Here is a 23,516-nt window from a genome sequence, read left to right as displayed (position 1 = left end):
GTTTATTGTTGGACAACAGCTTCGCAGGCCTGATTGCGAGAGCAAGAAAAAGAGAGAGAACAAGCTTTCTGTAACAACACTAATAATGCCAGGGGTCACGCGACCTCGAATTTCGAAGAAACTTTCATACTGGCCGCTTTGCAAACCCGCTCTCATTATCACCGTCTCATCGGCATTCATCATCATTACCATCGTCACCATCATCACTGTCGTAGTAGTCATTGTCCTCTGGCGTCACCTATTAAATTTAAAAGATGTGTTATATCATCGATGAATCGAACTTTTGAACGGATATTTGCTATGCATAGTGTTTACTTTGTTCGTTTGGCAAACACTAACATGGCTCACAAAGGTGAACAATGTTTGTGCGCAGCAAACGTCAGACTAATAATGAATAAAAATTTCATATTACCTGCTAGTAATTCTATCAACTTTTACCATTATATTGTTTGTAGATATGTGTTCAATAGAATTGTCATAGTTTTAAATTTGTGCATGCAACCTTTTCATCATTGTAGGTCGCTTGACGTAAGAAACATTTGGGCAGTGTAATCCGCACACGGCCTATATGGTGTAAGTGCTTGCATGACACCACCATAAGGAAGCCCACCCAAAGCCGTATTCGTCTAGTTACCCTGTAGGTTGAATAGACTACTGCTCCCATAAATTGATAAGCGATACCTTCGTAATAAGGTTACTAGTAATACAACAACAGTAACCAGCAAAGGTAACCGCTATCAGCAGCAAAACTGAAAACAATACGTACAACAAATGCGCTCTTCCACACACACACACACACACACACACACACACACACACACACACACACACACACACACACACACACACACACACACACACACACACACACACACACACACACACACACACACACACACACACACACACACACACACACACACACACACACACACACACACACACACACACACACACACACACACACACACACACACACACACACACACACACACACACACACACACACACACACACACACACACACACACACACACACACACACACACACACACACACACACACACACACACACACACACACACACACACACACACACACACACACACACACACACACACACACACACACACACACACACCACACACACACACACACACACACATGCACACACACACACAGACACACACTCGAGGCGTCTGCATAAAAGTAGAAACGGTTTGTGCCTACGTTTCGGTTGCCGCACTGTTGCTGTCTTCCGCTAAGCAAAGATATGGCACGAAAGACGTCAGAAGGGCACTCCAGTACCGACCGAAAACTGGCACCAACAAAAAGCAAATTGTTTCTACAGATGCACAGCAGGCAATTAGCAGAAAACAAGTGAGTGGGTGTGTGTCGGCGGGCGTTGGTGAGCGATAGCATGAGCCAGCGCCGTTGAAGACGGCCCCGTTAGCTTGGCTTAGATAGGACCACAGCGGCAACAAAAGCCGGATTACATGGCTGCCAGAAGAAAAGTAACCAAGCGGAAGCGATAAACAGGCCAGCATTAGGCACCAATACGTCGACGGCCGAGCCGCTTATTCGGCTGCCGTTATTCTTGCCGCCGTATTAATTCAGAGTACTGCTGGATTTGAACCTTCTTCCAACAACGACAGTAATGACCACAACAACAAGCTGGGAAGTGAAACAGTAAAATAACATATGGATAAAAATGGGCGACAAATCCACCATCAATATGCACGGGTGTATTACATTAGCAATGACAAATTGGTAATGCAGTACACATTCTGTTTGCGATATGTTGAAGCTAACAACCACTGGTCAATGTAGAAACGAAACATATTGCACGGGCACTAATAGTAAGATTAGAACGCAGACTGTCTCTACTGCAAGCAGCGGAATGGCCAACGAAAGCATAAGGCTTAGACACCTCTACTGGTCCTCATATCGAGCAGGAAACAACAATATTAACAGCTGCAATAGCAACAAAGACGAAAAAGACAACAGATTGGCAACAACAAATGCTACTATTACGGCTAGGTATATGGATGGATGTTCGGCAGACAGCTTCGCCCAGTAGCGGTGACGAATATTTGTTGCGTGTTTGCTATTAATGATTACACTGTATGAAGCCCGGGTGCGGAGAAGCGCCATTAACAGTAACTCACTACCGCATTTTAACAGATTCAGCTGCACTAGTCGGTATTGGTATCAGTAACAGCGGTGGTGGCAGAAGACAGTCTGTTCTAACAGCTCGCACTGGCGGACCGTTGGTTTTCGTCATCACCGAGTAAAACAGAGTAACAGAATAAAATAATAGTAGCTCCGCCAACATTCCCAGCCACAGCCGAGAAAAATAGCCAGAACCAACACGATGCTACTTGTACGATTACTCACATTAGGTTGAGGCCATGCATGGTCGTCAAGCGGCTCTCTCTATCACTCTCTCCAAATTGCAATAGCAGCAACGGCGACGTTAGCAGTTGTGTCTGCACCCCTATCTGTTTGTTTGCCTATTCAGTGTGTGTCAGCCAATGCATTTAGTATTTATCTATCAGTAGCAGCATTGCCCCTGAAGACATTATGCCCGCAAGCGACTGTAGCAGCCAAGTTGCTTGTGATGGAGGTGCTTCGGCGGACCCGCACCGGAGGCCGACAGGCTTGAAATGCAACAAGAACTAAGCGATATGGAATAGCCAGCGTAAACAGGCGTGGAACACATGATAGAAATATCGAATCGCCATGTTGGAGGCAAAACACGCATTGTCTGTCTTTCGGTTGGGCGGGCAAATAAACGGGCTCTTCTGAAATTCACCGCCAAGTATAGAAAACGACATAGAAACCAGCCGTGAGGAAAAACGCACATATAGCCCATATGTGTTTGTGTGTGTAAAAGCAACAATAAGGGGCAAAATATAAAGAAGATGATCGAATGTAACAACAACAACGCTGATTTGTGATAATTGCTGATCACATTAATAGGCCATCTGTATCGACGCCACTAATAGCGAGTGGAACTAACGACCAAATTTACGAAAGAAAAAGATGTAACACGATTTACTGTAATATCTGATATTGACTAGTGTATGGTGGTCATACGAGAGCTATTTCCTATATTATGTAACATTTTAATACTGTCGCTACGATTTTTTTGGTTGGTATACACTACAAGGTAAACAGGCTGCTGATCCTATTTTAGGATAATTGATTACCAGACGTCAATGTAGCAAATTATCGGCCATGTACTATTAACTCTTGATTCTGCCATAAAACAGTTTAAAGGTGTCGGCGAAGTTGTCAAAGAGCATTGGTAGTATTCAATAATCAATCAGGTTAAGAAGAGTAACAGCGATCTTTTGGACAGTAACCAGAAATGCCTCCCCCTTCGTCATCTAACTTCGTCTCATCGCTGGATGGCCGCATTTTTCTATCATTTGCTTGCTTGCACGGTTGGTCCGTTGGTTAACTTGCTGGCCTTCTGTTGCTATCCCCGACGCTATTACAAGCACGTCTGTCCACCGACAAATCGCCGTGGCTGCTGAAACCGCCAGCCGTACAGCTTCTGATGCATTTGCTTCTGCTTCTATCGGTGTTGCTATCGGTGACGTACGCGGCGGCACTGGCCCAATTGCTCGCAGGGCTACGAAAGTAAGAGATTATCGATGATAGCACTGCTTGCTGCCATGGCCCGCGTCTAGGAGTAAAAGTACCTGCTGGCGCTGCTGTTGGGGCTGGCAGGATATATGGATTTATATATACTGGTGTAACCTATGCGCTGCAGTCGATCTGGTTTAAGGAAACGAAAGGGGTAATCGTTTCAATAAAACAACACATATAACTTAATGCTTTGTGTCGTTGTGCATGAAGCCGAAATAAGCCTAACCCTCAACACCGACGGCATCATCATAAGCCATCGAACTACGACCAGAGGCTAATAAACTCTGGAAGGACTGAACTCAATTAAATGCAACACCGTTACGAGACTGAACAACTACACGACGCCGACTGCCTCAAGGACGACAGAACTAATAAGGTACGGGCAGGTAAAGGGTCGCTGCCCTTGGAATCTACGTTCTATAGCAATGGAAACTAAAACGACTCGTTTTTCCTTCATTCATTTACGTTTTGTGGTTACAGATGCTGTATGCTACAGCAGAAGCGTACACAATATGTTCATAATAAATCAAATGGTAATGACGATGAAGACGATGGTGATGGCGCTGAATTTCATGGTGACGTGAAACCGTAGGCAATAGCGCGGCGCACAGTCAAACATCGCTGCGCCATGCGAGAAACAATCGACTCCAACGTCCCCACAGCCAGATATCCCAGTAACCACAGCAACTATCGTTTCTACACACAGGGCAAACAACAGTAGAACTAAGAAGCAAGGCCAGAAATGCAGTTGCAGGAACAACGGCAGTAGTGAAGCGTTGGCCCTCGTGGCGCCTGCCGCTTCGTACGGAGAGTTGGTCTTTAGTTAATTGCCAAAATAGGGGCCACGATCAGGAGACGAGCGAACAAACGGACCAGACGGCTGGATCGACTAGAGTAAAATCGAAATAAAAAGAAACGGACGGTCATTCCTGTTCCGAACAGTTATTCCGCTTGTCCGGTGCTGAGCATCCCGCCATTATAGTCAAGGAAACTTGCTTTCGGGATCTACCTTTGCATCGAGTCGATCAGGCTATACGAGATGGGACTTTGTCGGACGTCTAAAGTTTTCCGACATCAAACTTCGGCCAAAAGAATGAAACAGGTATACAAGCGTACGCGCGCCGCAGCACTCGTCATAAACAGACACTCATCGCTTCGTGGTAGTCTGTCCATCTACTGCTGTAACCGCCGTCGCTGCTCTCACGTTGTTTCTTTCGTTAACACAACCAGATTGGTGCTGGTAGCAGCGACCGCAATGGCAGGCACAAGCATTGCAGTCTTCGACGGTCCAAGCTAGAAGAATGCCCCTCGCTGATCCGAAATACCCGACTGAAGCAGCAGTAGTTACCGGAAGTGCCGCGGCAACAACGGCGGCAGCAGCAACAGCATTGCAATTCCTTCGTTCTAGTTTTCCCGCCAACAACAGCCAGCTGGAGTTAAAGCGCACAGACTGTTGCCGCTGACGCTAACGAAGCGATACAAGGTAGCAAATCGGGCACCCCATTCAATATTTGCGTTCACCATTTGTTGCTGCCTGCACTTACATATTGTTTTTCCTTTTTGCTGTTTTTGAAACGGGGTAAAACGGGGCTGCTTGTCGCAAAAAGTGAACACTACAGACACTTGCTGCATTTAGTCGCCTTTCAAGGTTGCAAGGCGCATTATTATGGGTAATAAATTGAGACTGGTTTATAAAAACAGATATGTTATGCACAAGTTGGGTGCTTTTCGTGTGTTTCAGAAACCGGGAAGCCTCCTAAACAATCGCTTTCGAAAACCTACGTCTTTTATCGTGTATTTTACGAAATATTAGGCCTGGCTGCACGAAACCAGTTTCAATATATTTTGTACCTCAAACTGTTACCAGAACAAACTGGCGTGAATCAGTAGATGAGAGTTTGTGTGTGAAACGTGAGCTCTCAGATTACACACTTGCTTACTGCTGTTCTTGATTGTCTGATATTCTAGGACGAATATCTCTGCCATAGTGTTAATGAGGTTACACGAGTGCCCAATTAGAACACCGGTCGTATGCACTGCGCACTCAGCGACCGCAGACGTGTTGACGGGCCATGCTTCTTCTGGTCAATTGTATGGAAAACTTGGTTACGTACATTGCAAGAACCTGTCTTCTTTTACCGTTCTAGTGCTATTGCCGTTTTGTACGAATGATGACTGAATCATCAACAGCTACCTCACCATCAATTCATCAGACTGCACTGGTGTAGAGTAGCAATACCCCTCACTGCTTGTCTATTACCCCCATCTCCTTTCTACTGCTATTATTACCCTCGAAAACAAAACATCCAACATGGGCGGCCAAGAGCTGCGCGTTCCTGCTACTTTTGGGATGTTATATCACAACTACTCCTTTCACTAATAATGACGATCTTGATGTTGTTGCCATCTGTGTAACAGGTAACATCCGGCTCGCGAAGTCGGGACTGTCGCACAACTGGCTTGATATACGCATCTGTGATGTAGTTTTGCGGACTGCTCTTGAAACGAGTGGTTCCTTCACCCCGTGCGACCGCTGTACCAATGATAATACTTTATAATAATATATACATTATAAAACTATCAACCCATCGAGCAGTAAAGGTTCTATCCCGTGGTCGCCATTGACGGCGTTGTGGTACTCCGTTGTTTCAGCAACTATACTTGCATTATGGCCGCAGCAATAGCGAAAACTGCAATAGAGTCTACACCGATCAACCAGCAGTAGAATCACAATCATCATCGTTATCATTATCGTCACCGTTGTCATAGACAGATAAGATAAAATCAATGGCTTTTGCTCCGGTTGCAACAGCGGTGGGCCTTACTGATCTATATATGTTGACTCCACAATGGTTGGTCGCCGTCAGACCACGCCGAACAGCAGTACGCTCGACTAGGTATCAGTCATGGCGTGAGTTACCTTTTCGTTTTTCTGCATACGTTTGCCTTTCTGTCAGTCTGTGTGGTGGTCTGTTCATCAGCATGTTATGTCTGTCTGCCTATTAGTCTCTTGAGTTTATTTCTTAAATAGACAGTTGGCTCCCTCTATCTACTAAATCTTCGAATCTTCCCTTATACTACTGGTACACCTAGTGGACGAAGCCATCGGCAGCGTCGTGCGCAGCAGGCCAACTTCGTGACCACTCTGCGGCTTATTCTATTATTTACAGATGTATAAAGCAAGAGTACCAGTATTGTCAGTAGCACTCTTGACCCGTTCGAGGATCGCTTGGTCGTCATCAGGATCATAACCGTTGTCGTGTCACCATCTTGTTACCCATGTCAGCTGTAAGCAGACAGACTGCGCAAGAGTAAGTAAGATTTACCACAAAAAACGATACGAGCATCAAAATGATTTAGACAAAGAGAGAGAGAGGGGGGGAGGAAGGGAGGGAGGGAGGGAGATGGAACCGAAAGTACGGCAACGGCAGCGTCGTTTGCAATAACAGCCATTCCAAGCGAGTTTCCATTAGCTCTCGGCGGCACCGCCTACATCCGGTACTGGTCGCCTTGCACTTTGTAGTCTCGTTAGTCAGTCGTCAACAATAATCATCTCATCAATTTATGATAACAACGATGACGATAATGTTGTAACCGAACAAAATACAACAGCCATATGGCTCGTATCAGTAACAATAGCAGCGCCGCTACGACAATTGTGGGGTTGCCGTCATGTAGCACCGTCTCATCATAGTTGCTCGCTCTTTACCTACAGTCGTCCCCACCAGAGACACTTTGTTCATACGGTCAGTGTATCTAGCAAGCAGGCTGCAGCACCAGCGACGACGGCTACGACGGAACTTCAAGAAACAGCTGCAACAAACAATAGCAGTCGACTGTTGCTGGAGGAAAATTAAGCGAAACAAGGATGCGGTCAAAGAAACGTCCAACAACAGAGTAAGGGGAGGCATGAGACGTAGGTGTGATTGTAAACACTACCAATTCACACCAACATCGCTGACAGCAGCAGCAACGGCAAGCGAAGCGACAAACAGCAATGGGACTACTGTCGTCTGCCTATACAACCTGTCGTTGTGGTTGCTGCTACAAGAGGGCAGTCTGCTACTACACGCTCTGTATCGGATACTTTACCAAACAAGCAACCAGAGAAAGCCTGAGAGGCAGGGAAGTGGCGACATCCACGCCACCAATGCAATGCTTGCGATCAGAAAGGCGCTAGTAGAATGTGTATTGGCTGCAGTGCGACGGCAACAAGCGCTGAGCGTTCAACCAAAAAAGAAACAAGAAATACTCGAACTACGACAAGCCAGAGGATCCATGCGCCACTAGATACCTAGACTTCACCACGCAAACCGCAACATCCGCAGCTGATGGTAATAATCATGATCATTATCCCCAGTGGGGTAGCACGTGAAGCCGCTGGAACGACCTCAGCAATAATAATATTAGGTTGTAAATTTGCGACAAGAAAAACCTATATTATTGGTATTTCTGCTGTTGGTGCTGACGCTGCTTTTAGAAAACCTCTGATTAATGCGTACTTCTACTACTAACAAGTGAAGACGGTAGCCGCAACGAGGTAGTCGCATGCGAACAATGCGAGCCATATGGCGTGTTGTTAACCTACTGATATACAGCGATACGGCGTAATCGCTTGCACAATTTAATCCATTATATAAGATATTGGCGAGAAAACAGGATGGATGCACTTTTATACCATTGATGATGACCAATAACACTGTATATATATGTTAACAACATTATCTTGCCCTTTTATCCTTCCCTTTTCATATAGCAAGGCATACGATAACAAACAGCTTGTAGAACATGAGCCAAGGTAAATGAGAAAAGAAAAATTCCTGTAATTTTTTTGATAAAAACTAGCGTTTTTACAAAGATTCAGTATACGTTATTTTTTCGAAAACAGAAATAAATTGGACCAAACAAACTGTACCCTATTCGAAAGAAAAGCTTTCAAGCATTACGAAAAAACAAAATCGACTTTAATGATCGAATGCTGATTTAACATAAAACAAACGTTGCATCTACATCGGGTGTCTCTCGTTTCAATAAGGATATCTGAGCGTCATTGTCTTGAGTCTCAAATGCTCTTCTCGATCAAAATTGATGTCTAATTTACCAGAACTTTGCACGCAAGATAAAAAAAAGTCAAATTTAAAAATTAGGTTATCAATTTTACAACAACAACAACAGCAGGTTTCCTGCCTTAATGGTCAGCTTTGAGACTAAGCCCACGGCAGGCTCTTTAAAATGTCTCCGACTAAAGTTTGGGAATGGGAATAAAAAATCCGCATATGCTGAACTTGAACATGTAGTCGTTAGCATAAAACCAGCTAACTAATAATAATAACTAACAATCTTAGACATTCTAGTCTACGGTTAGCGCCCAACAGTTCGCCTTCTGATCATTGTTCATTCTAAAGTCTACATTCGCAATTATGTGCTAAATCCAGCAATGATAAGAACCTTAAATGCAATAATAAGCGAACCACAATTATCGGATTAAAAAGTAAACACATTAGTGAGTAGCAACTAGTTTAGAGGCAGGACAATTTAGTTATAATATAATAAGGCAATAACAACTTTTGCGATGCGTCCAATAGATATCGTCTCGCCGAAGACGGTCCTAACAAAGATATCGATAGAGTACGCGTCGCCCTGCCACTGAACGAGTACGACGATCTTCTCCGTCGCCGTACAGTTATGTACGTTGTTTGTTTCCGCGTCATCCGTTTGTTGGCTTGCTTCGTCGTTAACTTATTCGCTGATTCCTTTAAATGATAGTGATAGATACGTACCATCCACGTGATCACCGTATGATGCCGCGCCACACGGGCAAAAATAGGCCAACGAAAGCAGTAGCAAGCGAACCATGATCATCACAGGCACCATAATAATAACCCAACGGCAATATTCATACGCAAGTCGACACATACATACACACCTATACATATATAGACACAGTATAAATTCATAGGCACCAACATTCTACAGACTACGAAGAAGCAAATAGTTAATCCCTGTAACTAAAATATTATCAGCAACCGCGGTATTATCAACAGAGGCAACTGTAGACCGGTTGTTGGAATCAGTAACGTGCAGGGAAAAGGTGGACTTTCCGTCTGGGGCTGATTGTTTTTGTTGCTGCTGCTGCTGCTCCCCTATTGTGGGCCGTAATGATGGTTCTAACTGTTGATTTTCGATTAGCGAACGGAGGGATGTAGCAATGATGCCCGTACCCCTCAATGAATGGAAGAATGCGGCAGCGGGTGACAATGCGTTTACCAGTACTCAGCTCGTACAAATTCAACATCAGCCAGGTAAGTGCATTTATTTACGCTTGTGTGTATATTTTTTTACCGCATTGTTCTTTTTTTTCAGATTTTTACGTATATTGCTTCAGCCAGACTGCTGGCTCCCCCCACGAAATTAGGTGTGTTCACCCTCGGTTTTAAAGCTAGACCACATCCCTAAATTTAGCGGGCAAACATGTCACCACTACGTTGTCATGGGGAACATATAGTTAGCCTCTATTTGACTTGTGTATTCGCAAGTCTCGAGCTTTGACCGTTACTATGTTAACGAGATAACACTAATTGGTATTTTAAGACGACAGCTGAAATTCATTCATTCATTCATACGGGAGTGAAGTCCAACAGTCTTCATGCGGACAACAACAATGATGACGGTCATGATGGCAGTGGAGGTGGTGAAGCCACCGTTGTTTACGCAGCAATAACTGAAGCACTACGTAGTAAATAACTGTTGCGAGTTAGTGTAAATAAAGTTCGTAGCAGCAAATTACTCGACTACCTCACTTGAATCTTATCGTAACGATTACAATATCGTAACAATAAACTACTACAAACTAATTACAAATACTTTCAGGCTGCTAGCTGCCGAACCAATGGCTTATAACAATTAAATTTTTGGCAGATAGACAAACTACAATAGCAGCAGCAGCAGCAGCAGCAGCAGTGACAGAGCTGCCATGATCTGCTTCACAGTCGGGGCGTTGCGGCATTGACATCGGCGAACTTGAAGCCGCAGCTGATGACATTATTAGTATTGGTGTCGTTGTTCAGTCGACGTGGCTGCTGCTATTGCTGCAGCTTCGTCAATGGTGGCTGTCGCATCGATAATGTAAGCCATAGCTACTAACGTCGTGTCGTGATATTTTTTGCCACTGCTGCAGTGTGCGTTTCTGCGTTACGCTATTTCACCAGCTGCTGCTGCTCCTCCTCCTATAACAGCAGCAGCAGCAGCAGCAGCAAAAGTACGTCCGCTTTTACTATAGCTCGAACTATAGCTATATTACAATGCGCCTATACGACTAACGCTACAAGTAGACTGGCAGTTACTAGTAACGTTCTAACAAAAGCCTAGGGAGCTTGATGATCAAGTCAATACCCACGATATGCATATAGGACCGCGCCATAATTACGGCTTGCGAATCGCCGTGATTATCTGTCACTACTGTTGCGGCCGCCGATAACACTGTCATCATTTCGTTATAATTCTGATACTGCATAAGCGTTCGCTTCTGCTCTATAACACAACGCACTCAGCAACACGACCCTGTCTAAGAGATTGTTGGGGGTTGAATAGGACAAGAGCAAGTTGCATTGTCGAGAGCCGTAGTAGCCACAGCAGCAGTAGCAGCAGCAGCAAGAGTATGAGTACTAACAACGTCGGCATGGCACAAAGTTAAGGAGAAACCGTCATCACAATAAATCCTAGAACCACACACGTCCTCGTCGCCTGTGTATGGACAAATATAGCAAGCTAGCTTTCTAAGCAATAGGCACGTTTAAACACGCGCAACCAGGTAGGCAAACAAGTAGGTAGGCGGGCGGGCGATCAAAGAAGGCAGCGGGCGGGTGATCAAAGAAGGCAGCGGGCGAACAAGCGAGCTGCTAGTGCAGCCATTGAGCCGAGTAAACGAGCCAACAACAGTCAAACAGGTAAGCAACCAAAACCTTCTCATCATCGTCGCCATAGCCGTCGTCCTACCATCGCTAGTGGCCAGCAGCAGAATAGTGCAGGCAAACAGGCCAGCAGTGGACTCGCAAGCTTGCAGGCAAGCAATCGCTGCCTCTCAGCCCGCTGCTGCTGCAAGTCAAACATTCGCACAAACGCGTATAGGAACCCATACGACGTTCAGCAGCAGCGCACCACCGCCGTGACCGTCGTCATCGTTGTCGCTCGTGTTACCTCCTGTAAGTTGTTGCCCGAGGGACCGCAGTCAGACAGCCAAACAGGTAAACAGCAACGCAGCTGGCTGCATGACTACTGAGCGGCCAGCCAATCAGCATATCCACGCTGCTGTCGCTTGGACTCAGACACTAACTGAGAAGGAGACGACGGCATCGACAACGATTTCGAACGGGAACCCAACAAAAGGTTCGCAGCAGGAACGATGACATACTAGAGAAATCAAGACAGTGAGTTGTGCAGAAAGAAAAAGAAGGAACAATACAGGGGATTGGGGTGGGAAATTCAGTACGATGACGATGACAACAACGTCAATAGCAACGTTTTTTTTCCTGAGCCCGTCACAATGGTAACACGTGTGGCATGCTGACAGTGGAGAACACGTATTAACATTAATAGCTTTCCAAAGGTACACTAAGCATTATAAGATAATCTGACCGTGCTTATTCAATTTTCCCGTTATGACAAAGGGAAACTTGTAATCCCCCAATTATTAACTTGAGATCTCTGTCGTAGGTACTACTAAATTAAAAATTAGTATAGTTGGTAAAGCATCGATTGAGAATGTTCCATAATGAGCTAGCGAAGAGGGAGAAGCAGCAAAACGTATGTCATTCGTCTTCAGGAAAGTCAACTATTCCGATTTAACTAATCTAGTTCTCTACTTTTTGCGGCTTTAAATTGCATCGCTGCGTGTAGTCTTTCATTACAGTTTTAACCGAACGTGACCGCCAATTCAACACAATTAGATATCATCGGAATCTTCCACAAATGCCAAAGAAGCATGATACTACGTCTGTTCCGACGTGAATGTAAGGTCAAGTGGGACTCGATTAGCGAATTGCATGCCGGGAAATACAGAAGTTCAATAGCTAAAATACATCTGTATCTCATAACTAGTTTCAGAACTTAGTGAAAGTTGAGCAGCAAGTCTGCTGTTTTACCACACTGGCACAAATAAACACACATGTGCCTAGCTAGACAGCTGCAAAAGAGTTGCAGCACACAGAGACGTGCGGCAAATACACGAAGCTCACAAACTAGCTGCTGTTATTGCAACAAAAGCATGGTTATTCAAACACAACCGATGCATGGAAGCGACAAAATAGCAGTCTGTAGCCTCTCCGTGAACAGTGTCGAGACGAGTTTCATGTATGTACCCCGTAAGAGGAGAAGACCCCAAACGATCAAAGTGCGCACACATGCGGCAGCGAACACGAGACCCCAGAAGCAGAATGGACCACATCGAGGAATTAGGTGTGTCGTCGTCTTTTCTGACAACCGCAACTCTTTTACATATTATGATGGTATCGATACAGACCGACTTGTCTTCTGCGATGTCTGGCGATGTCCGTATTGTATACAAAGGTGATCGCGTGTGCATTTGTAGCGCCCCGAACCAACTGGAAAGCTGCTGCATCACGTTGAGGCCACAACACTTACCAGACGCATAGAGATAGGTATTCGGTCTGTGCATATATAGGATCATCATGTGGCTGTGTGATCTGTTACAATACGCATACTCTATATACCAATAATTATATGACCGGGTTGATCCTGATTACTTGCCCATCGGGTCGAGCCTCATCTCACCTCATCCAAATCAGCCAGGTTGACAGGAATCGACAGTCTACGAGTCGGTGACCTGCCCAAATAGCTTCGCCAATCAACCGACGATGTTGGCTTCGGCATCAGCAAACGATTTCACTTGCGTGGATTTTTTCTCGGGGGTTCGATATAACAGTGCGCAGCCACAATCCACATTTACTCACGGCAGACAAACAGCCACTCACACAGACACGCACCAGATAGACCCAACACAGCACCGCTACTACTGCTACAACTATTACTCGTGCTACTTGGTAGGCTTAATAATAACTCGACCGGGATACGGGGCCCTGAGCGAGGTTGCTGAACGTCATGAATTTCACACTCACCGGCGATAACTGCTGGCGTGCTCTCGACGATGGGCGCTACGCCGTCGCGCGCCTGCCATCACACATGGCACATCACTTTTTGCAACAAAGCCTGCAGCCACGAGAACTTATTGTTTGCACCACCACTCACAATTCCCATTCGCAGCAAAACACATGGTCAGCCCAAGTGAACATATAATAGGACATGGCTGCGGTACCCAGCTAAACCGGTTCAGAAGAACGGCCGCACGGTTCGTACCACACTGACCCACAAAGTTGATTTTGATCGAAGATTAGTTCCACAACTGAATAGTTTTTCGAAATCTTATCAAATTATCATAGCTAGTGAGGAAGCGCTTATGCGGTAGCCAAATCAAGCAGAACGGACCGATGCGAAGGAGTGAAAACAACCTGACTCAGGGAATTCCATATTCTGTGGTACGATCTTGTGGTACGAACATTTTCGTCGCGCGCAATTCAAATCCCGATGCACACTCATGGCGCATGATGTGACTGTTCTGAATGCGGTAAAACTTATATGGAGCTCTTTGTAGAGATAACGTGGAAGGAATCAAATAGTACATATTTACTCAAATACCAATTATCGTAGGAAATTTTAGATTTTCTCAGCCCGCTGGCTCGTTTCAAATTTTGGCACTCATCTCAAGAGGTTTCGAGGTACGGCGCCGTATCGCCTGCAAGGCTGTGCGATAGTCTCTTACATAAGTTCTAAGGGTGTCCTTAGAGCGGACAGCATATTAGCTAGAAAGAGAAGATTCTCGAAGACAAGAACGCTAAGGTTCTCGCTTAGTCTTGATTAGTTGAGTTCCAATGACCTCTTTTCATGTGATATGATTTTATTTGTGTTTACTATATTTCGCTAGTTTTTTTACTTGCAGGAAATGCTAGCAGCAAACAATAACTGCCCTCAATGGCATACTGCATTCTATACGAAACAGTATCTCTACTCAAGATATTTAGAACAAAAACGCCCTCAGGGAACGGCGGCATTTTTGTTTTTCTAACAAAACTAAATTTTCATTCATACCGACAGTGCCGACGGAATCGAGATACTATTCACTGTGTGACGCAGCATATTTTATCAACGTACGGTGGTGCGTAATGGGAGTTAGATTTTGGATCGAGAAAACGTTTTCTTAACAATTTTCCCATACTTTTTCTTTTGTGAGAAATGTTTTTCAAGTTAGGTGTGTTGTACTTTATATCGCCTTTGAAAACAAAATATAAAATACACTTCATGCATTATCTCTAATAAGAAAGCTACGTTTAACATATTTTATCAACATGTAGCGAGTTTATCTAAAGTTTAGTTTTGATTTTTTTTATTAATTTAGCTTGTTTATTACCATGGTACTTGTAATATTGCCGTAGTTTTCATTTTCCACCTTAGCTGATTTTTTGAGGGATGTTAAAGAGTGTGAAACCTTTACATTTTCTTATGGCAAGGACATACAATTTTACTTTGTCTTAAAAATGTTTATTTCAAACTAGACAGTGAATATTTTCGATAAATATAGCTACAGTTCGAAATCACTCGAAAACGAGACAGTTCTGGGGTATGCCAGTGATTAGATTTTTGTCTGTGAACCATTGCACCTCCGGGGTAATCAAACCCGTGATGGCTGGGTGGGTAATGTATTTGCCTGTTGATCTTCAGAACACGTTGTGATCAAGGTTTGAACCCGGGTACAGAGATAGTTCGTCTCGTGCTAGAAGCAACATGTTTAATGGAATGGCTAACGGCGATTTCAGATGTAGAACTCGAAATACAGGGGATATTCAAACGAAAAATCACTTCGTTGACAGCTATAGTGCGACCAAACATTTCCATTGGTATTGCCGCATTGATTTTACCGCACAAAAATTTGTTCCATTGAGACTGATCAATTCTGATTTCTGATTTTGACTCCATCTGTTGGTAGAGAGCGATGCAGTAGAAAAAGCTAGTTAGGAATTAACATAGCACTGTATAATCGTACACGTGGAAAATAAGAAAACTACCTTCATGTGTCTAAATAGAATACTGCAGAGAATAACAACAGAAAGAGCAACGTACGGTCTCTAGCAGCCATCCTTAAAATTATAAAGAATTGTGTCGCGTAACAAGTTATCGCGGGTAACCTTGAATAGCTAACAAATACACCTGAAGTAATTCAGTAAACTCCTAAACTTGTCAACTATAATGTCAAATTAATTGAGAATTAACGTAAGTGTAACTAGGCGTAAGTGTTAACTAGCAGTTCCACCAACTTAAGTTAGTCTTTTAGTTTTATTAAAATTTTTTTATATTGTTTTTTGTGGTTTCGTACGCCGTGCAAAACTGAAAGTGTTATTTTCACCAGCAATTTTGATTCACAAAAAAGCTTTCATTGTAAGCAAACTTACATCTGTATCTTTAGTTAGATATGAAAGTGCTTTGAGAATTAAATTTTCGATGCATATAATTGACCGCTGCATTTTCGCGAATTGATTTTTCTTATTAAATTATTATAATAGGAAAGCTGTGAAAATCTCTTACGAGTATTTCATTATTTATCAGTAAAGAGATATAGATACGCGTTCAGTAAGTCGTGCACAACTATCGAAAATGCAAAACCACTGTATGTATTAAAGCGTCGTGTGAGCATAAAACCAATTAATTCTATGGTGTTTTACTTTAAAATGGGGCCTGGACTAAACTAATTAAAATGTATAAAGGTTTATCTTCATTACCGCCTTAGTCGATCATTGTTTTAGGCGGCTCGCCTTCAGTACGAAAGAAGTGTGCCTATACTAAGATTTAAGTATGGACCACTTAACACGGCTGTAAGTTTAGTAGCATATTACCACTACACCATCATGAGGTCGGACCGAAAAGATTGACTTCCGCTTCCAGAGCGTTGTGAGAGCGTAAACATGCTGTTTACGCTCTCACAGTGCTGCACTGCCTAGGAAGTTCGTATCTGCCAAAGGGGTTCGAACGTTTGCTACAGCTGACCAGATCTTATGATAATTTGAAGGTTTCGCAAAAAACAAGAATGACGCTCATACTATCTTTCTTCAAAACTAAATTTTTAGAGCAACGTAGAAACAATGATAAATAATGTGCTACGTAGACTCAACTGCAAAAACCACTGAGGACTTGCTGAGCTCCATCTTAAACTTGACAGAACACCGACAAAAAGCAAAATTCTAAAACAACGTTTCAAGGAAACGTATCCAACTATCGTAACGAAATCGAAGGATCCCGCTTCTATCCACAAAATGGTTTCTTCAGTACATCTGCGCGATACTGACGCCTATTCACTAAACATTTCGCGCCATAAAAAATTGCGGTCAAAAACGACCGAAATGCAACATGGATCATTTAGACTGGTAGTGCGGTTAAAACCTAAATACTTACCTGTTAACTATTATGTACTCATTCGCAAAGAAGCTACAAAAACGGGTCTTTTCTAAAAATAACCGTTGCCACTGACCTCAATCATGATTGCGCTGCCCTGGGGCGCCTCATATATAGTATACGGAAATGTTGACGAAGACGGATTGATATCGACCGCGCAATGTGTCTGCTGGCGAGGACCCAGCAACAACCATTTGGTTACAGAATACTCAATCCTATTAAACTACCAAGTTCAGTAAATTTCTATGCTTTGATGATATACTACTTGAAGTCAAGTTTGGGTACCAGAACCTGCTAGGCCTTCTTTGGCCTTTTAAAAAAGAGTTTTTAAAATTTGTGCAAATGGCCCTATATGGCCCAAAAAAAAGTACTACTGCAACCCCAGAGTGTTTTCACGGCATTATTTTGGGTTGACTGAAGCATATATTATATATAACTCTACAATGCCGATTAACGTACCTAATTAAAATGTTTTAATATATGGGCCTTTTAACACTTGTAAAAAGTTCTATGCAGCAGTCTTTACAGAAGTTTTATGAATGGACAGGAAAACTAGATCTAAAATTATTTGCTCATAAATGTGATAGATAAGGCAGGACGCGATAATTTTATGCTATTAAACTATACATCAAATCGTTGTATATATATATATATATATATATATATATATATATATGCATAGTAAGAGCACTAAAAACCGGTTGCCACGTATACAATAAATGTAAATGTAAAAAAAAAATGTAAATGTCAATACGACAACCGACCGAGATATAAGTTGAACAACAATAAACATTCTTCAATAATGGAACGACGACAAAGGCGATTACAAATGATCCGGAAGTTGTCCGATATTATTCAGATTGAAAGAGCTAAAAGGAACGTTTTAGTGAAGTTTGCTACTTTCTAATAGGGTACAAATAAGGAGCACTATATATATATATATACATGATAACAGCTAATAAAGATTGAACAATAATAAATTACATTCAAACGATAAGTGCTCCATATGTTTATGGGAGATCTATTTTAAGTATTTTTAGACAATTAAACATGATGTCAAGTTGTATACGCACGGACCACTAGCCAACTAGTTCTCTAGAACAACGTATCTACGTAGTCGCGCTCCGCTTTCTTTCCATGTAGGGAAGTTATAAGGTGTCTTATAAATTTTTGGAAAGTTCAAACCTTTTCTAAAGGTGCGACGTGAAGTTTTCACATAGTAACATTTAAACACTTTATATGGTATGTCTATGGTTGTCCGCCAAAAGAATAACTTGCAATTTAAAGGAATACGTCATTCAGACGTTACTCAATATCCGTGACGACGTAGTGGTAACGCAGTTGTCTACTAAACCTGACAACACGTGCGGTGATATCTAGGTTTGAGATTGGCCATCGACGCACCTCGTGCGTTTCTACCTAGAAACTAGCGAATTTCGTGCTGGGGACAATCCATACGAGGCAATACTTAACTAACGCAACAGCAGATATAAAGTTTTTTGGAAAGAATTGAGTGATAATAATCAATTTCTCCATTTCTTTCTCCATCAAACAGATATATGCATTAAAACGCATTTTAAGAACACAGTCATGCAGTATCGCATTCACAATATACTTGCAGTACTATGCTGAAACCCGTGGAATTGATTATTTGAGCGAACGGAAGACTCAACAGGAATGAAGGAAAGTATTTTACATCCGATCAATAAGAAGCCTTCATTTAGCGGTAGATTTTTTATTCAATTGGTCATTGGGTTAAATAATGCGCATTTACGTTCTTATGTTTTAGTGATTTTAAAGGCACAGCAAAGGAAATGCAAATTTTGCATGTTATAGAACCCATGTTTTTTTTATATATTGAGAAGCTGCAAGTTCAGACTAACATTCAGTATTAATCATAAATACAGTGTAGTTTAACTTTGACTTTTCGAGGAGTTATTGACCGTCAAAATTCAAATAAGTTCTAGTATTTAAAAATAATTTTACTAAATGCGCACCATTTTTGTTGATGAGCTTGTGCCATTTTTCAGATAACATGATAATTCTATCTTTGTAGAACCTTTGCGGTTTTTAGATGATGGATTATAACAAATGATTTTGGTATACCTTCATTGAAACTAAATCAACACCATTAAGAGGCTTAGCAAAGGCCCAAACGAATGATTTCACCTCGTGTACTACTGCCGAATCCCAACTTCCTGATGACACCAATCCCGACCGACTCGACGCAACCCAAACAGTCTGAGATATATGATTTTAAGGCTATCTAGCAAATAAGAAGAAACGTTAGCTAAAATAACGCTAGGCACTTTACAAGTTTAGATTACATATTGTGTACGTTTTCTATAACGCTTTGAGTACGGCGATGAAGCTATGTGATCCATTACTTACTCAAATCAGGTGTTAACTGCGGATGGTACTGATTGTTAATATCTTGGATTTAGCCGACTCATGGGGAACTTTTGACGTACACCAGTACGTTCTTGTCACAACAAACAAAAACTGAGAGAAGCAGCATCCATTTCAAGCTATAACCCAACGCAAAACATCACCTTCATTTATTTGTATCTTCTTACCAATTCATATCTCTGTTCATTAACAAGAACGAGGCAAGGGCTGATGGCTCAAGACCCACCGTCGATATACACTACACGAAGAGTGATAAAGCGAGTTTATATTTTGTTAGATCAAGGCTGTTGCTTTTCAAAGTTCAAAAGTATGGTCGGTGTATATAGTTTGGAGCCGAAGTCTCGATATTTATTTATTGCGCTCGAAACGGTGAGCAAACATGGTCCACAGCAACCAGAAGTGCGCAAACGCCTTGCTTTTACAATTTTCCTGCAGTTTCCTCTTCATGTTGACTCTCACATCTCTTTACATCTGCCTATTTGAATAACAGGTAGGCGGCTCTTACAAGTTATTACATTCTGACGATAGGAACAATCACAATAACCTGTTGAAAAGTCTTTAATCACGACCAGACGTTAGCTTTTACGGTCGCGGTCATTCCTTCTCTCGTACTGAGGTAGTAGCGAATTTCGAATTCGCCACGCCTAAGCTATAGTAATCTTCATACACGTAGGAGATTATCAACGAAAAATATTTATTTAACTCTTCAAGTTATGCTATAGTTACATACCTATCTCGGCTCGTAAGCATACGACAAATAGAGCAGATTAATCAGGCCATTTTGTCGATCGATCACAACGTCAAAGAGGCTCATAATATCTTGAGACAATGCACATAACAGCGAGCAGTACTAGAGATGGCTTTCAGATGCACACTACCGCAAACCTGTCTCTAAAATCCATATATGACGAAAAACACACGATGGGTCGTAAGAACGTTGACCATTTACAGAACATAGAATTGCTCATGTAGTTGTATTCCTCTTTATCAAAACTAAGCTTAAAAACCATTTGAATCTATGCTACATATAGTTTTGGTTTTCTTAACTGATCATTCAGGCTTATTAGAGTGCTACAATAAGCTGCTACAGAGAGCCTAGTTAATTTGCGCGTGTTCTATTCTCTACATGTTCTATCGAGATTGCTGAAGATATGCGCGGGAAATTCGAAATCTAATACCGGGCGAGAAATGATCGTTACTGGCGCGATCGCCAAAGCCTATATCCGGCTACGTTTAACGTTGTAGCTACCCAGAATGTAACCGGTCAGAATCTGATTACTTTTTTTTTGTGATAATTGTTGCGTGTAGGACACACAGGACAAATATATATTTTGAAATACGTTTGACGCAGAACTTCATCTAACAGGAGCTATTGTAGTGTATAATATTTTGAAATATATGAAGGTTTCCTTTTTAGTAATTAACAACGCATCGTTTAATTTTATCTGCTATTTTGTTTTTCACTTTCTTAAAAATCATACTTAGGAAATTTTGGTCCATTTGGAGATAACGCTGACAAGATTCGAAACGCTAACAAGATAGAAGACGTTTAAATTTTGTAGTGAAAAGATTCGTATGAAACGATCCAGAAAGGATAAAAAAAATTACATAATGAAATAATCTCTCGCGAAAAAACGACTCCATATATGTCAAGCTCAAGTTTCTATCGCATGTTTATTAAAAGATTTTTTTAATCAACAAATAAAAGATAATATTTTTCAGTGAACCTCTTTCACATGAATTGCCTCTGGAGTATGAACTCTGTTATTTCATCGCTCTGTCGTGTTCTTGTTAATTGTGTTGTTGTTGTTGTTGTTGTTATTATTATAATAATATGGTTACTTTTTATAAATTAATTATTAATTAATAACACCATTATGATATATTTATATATAACTGCTGCTGGCAAAATAACACATTTGTGAAGGCGTACATTCTTAGCTTCTTACTCCGTTTACAACTCTCGCTTTATCTCTCCTATTCTATTTCTCACTCTATGTGGAACGAATTGTCTTCTTGTCATTTCATATATATATATATATATATATATATATATATATATATATATATATACCGAAACAGTCCCGTTCTGTTATTGTCAGCGTTAGCGATAATGATCAGTACTCGTAAGCGATATTATTATGCATGAATTTTTTTCTGCAGTTGTTGTCTTCGAATCAACCAGTTATAACTGGAAGGTTCGTAACGTTGATGTAATTATGTTTGTAAATATGTTTGGTATGTATGGATGTATATATGCGTTGGTATACGGGGACCTTCAAGTTTCGGCTTCAGTTTCATTATTACCTATCAGCTTTCTTAGTTTCACCCCGCTCTTAACCACAAGTTACTATTCATTACTCAAGGGCCTTATTACAACTAATAACAATTGCTCCTTCTGTCTAAGTGCTAAACAGTTTGCGTAGCTTCCCATTCACATCCGTGTGTTCCGGACACGTTTGTTCGTCTTCGACGGAACGTTAATAGAGAAACGAATATTTCGATCATAACAACTGGATTTTTTCTGTTTTCAATTTATGTTAATGTCGAAGTCGTCGGTATACGCCGACCGGTTCAGAACGCATCTTTTTCTTTCAATTTTCATTCATTTGCTAGCTTTCCCTTTTGATTCAGCTTCAGCATTTTTCTCACTACTGCATCGATTGCGACTATCCCTCGAAAATAGGGGACGACCGACTGACTTCTAGCCAACACCACGACATTCGTCCGGTATCCCTTCAACTCGATTCCCATATCCTAACCATTATTTTTTGCTTATATAGCTAACGTCTCAAACTCTACGCCCCCTCTACTGTCCGGTGCTCAACGGCCCAAATCGATCCGGTGAGGCGCAAGAGTTGTTGTACTCTAAATTCTATGCAAAAGCAACCCAGTCGGCCGCCGCGGTTAGCTCCAAAACTCCCCAATATATATATATATTGTATTCTTGCCAAAGGTGTGGGATTAATTTGTGCTGGAAGTGGTGTACTGCTCGAGGCAGCTGTTCAGAAAAAAAGTAGTAAAGGCAGTTAGCCGGCTTAGCCAGCATTAGAGCAGAGTCAAGAATGTGTGAGAGAACGCGGCAAGGATCATCTCGATTCGCAAACTTGCATGCCCTCTAGCAGCAAAGGATAAACAAGAGTAGAAAACTTTAATTTGCTAGATGATCTTCATCGTAAGACCATAAGCAATCGACGACTCGATCAAGATCATTCTTCAATATAACACAGCCATCCTAAAACCGAGACTAAGTATATAATAAAAAGCTAGTTTCAGTAATAGTTTATGATATCAAGTATAGCGCACAAACGGCAAGGCGGAAAGGTATCGAAACTGAAACAATTGATAAAAATTAAAATGAGATTTACTCATGAAGAAGTCACAGGTGTGTAAAAAATGATGGGTGCTGATTTACCTATAAAAATATACGCACCGCAAGCGTGCTAATGTGTATTGAAGATTTATTGAGTTGGGTGATGTCTCCATATGTTCTCTAAGCTAGGCAGAAAGGATTATTGGTAGAGCTACTGAAATTGATGAGATTCGGTGATATAGATTTTCAATTTATTTCGACTGTTGACTGCCGCCAATAATGCTTGTCCATTTTTCCCTCTCAAAGTAATGCGTTCTCCTAGTGACATCAACTGGCTCAAAAATGCCCGTTAAGACCCCGGTTGGATGGCTGTGGCTATCAGAAGCTCTGCATTTGGGTAATGATAGCAAATAGCTCGTTACGTCACTATGGGCTACCATTAATAACAGTGTCTCGTATTGTTGTCATATATAACCATTGTTGTCAATATATTTATCTGATATAGTTTTAACGGTGCAATAGCAAAAATTAACAGATTTATCACAATGATAATGATGATGCTGGTTTAAAAAAAGAAGGAGGAAGATCAAAACATATACATACACCCCCACACATATATATA

General features: G+C 41.9%; 2 protein-coding genes and 1 long non-coding RNA gene across 9 annotated transcripts in view; 1 reads left to right on the top strand and 2 right to left on the bottom strand.

Moving 5' to 3' along the window:
- larp (La related protein) overlaps positions 1–13,982 on the bottom strand; it is a 47,448-nt gene extending 33,466 nt beyond the window's left edge. For 2 of the 6 annotated variants that reach the window (XM_086984619.1, XM_086984635.1), the window contains exon 1: positions 13,447–13,982. The gene's annotated coding sequence lies outside the window, so the exon portion shown is untranslated. Of the gene's footprint in view, positions 1–13,422 lie in introns of all 6 variants that reach the window. The other 4 variants (XM_022788446.2, XM_022788447.2, XM_086984625.1 and 1 more) reach the window with 3 other exon arrangements.
- nwk (FCH and double SH3 domains nervous wreck) overlaps positions 6,476–23,516 on the top strand; it is a 107,293-nt gene continuing 90,252 nt past the window's right edge. The window contains exons 1-3 of one of the 2 annotated variants that reach the window (XM_086984665.1): positions 6,476–6,568; positions 6,828–6,968; positions 9,847–9,959. In XM_086984665.1, the coding sequence (XP_086840791.1) occupies positions 9,885–9,959 (75 nt within the window). In that variant the 5' untranslated portion in view covers positions 6,476–6,568; positions 6,828–6,968; positions 9,847–9,884. Of the gene's footprint in view, positions 6,569–6,827; positions 6,969–9,701; positions 9,960–23,516 lie in introns of both variants that reach the window. The other variant, XM_086984667.1, reaches the window with a different exon arrangement.
- Positions 19,694–23,510, bottom strand: LOC147758990 (uncharacterized). The gene is made up of 2 exons (XR_015324580.1): positions 20,312–23,510; positions 19,694–20,137 (listed from the first exon to the last, which is right to left on the bottom strand). It is a non-coding gene; the product is annotated as an uncharacterized LOC147758990 (long non-coding RNA).

The sequence above is a fragment of the Varroa destructor genome, unplaced genomic scaffold (assembly GCF_002443255.2).
Source record: "Varroa destructor unplaced genomic scaffold, Vdes_3.0 BEIS01000001.1, whole genome shotgun sequence".
NCBI classification, from domain to species: domain Eukaryota; kingdom Metazoa; phylum Arthropoda; class Arachnida; order Mesostigmata; family Varroidae; genus Varroa; species Varroa destructor.
The sequence above is the reverse complement of the archived record's forward strand: the minus strand, read 5'-3'. Positions and strand labels throughout refer to the sequence as shown.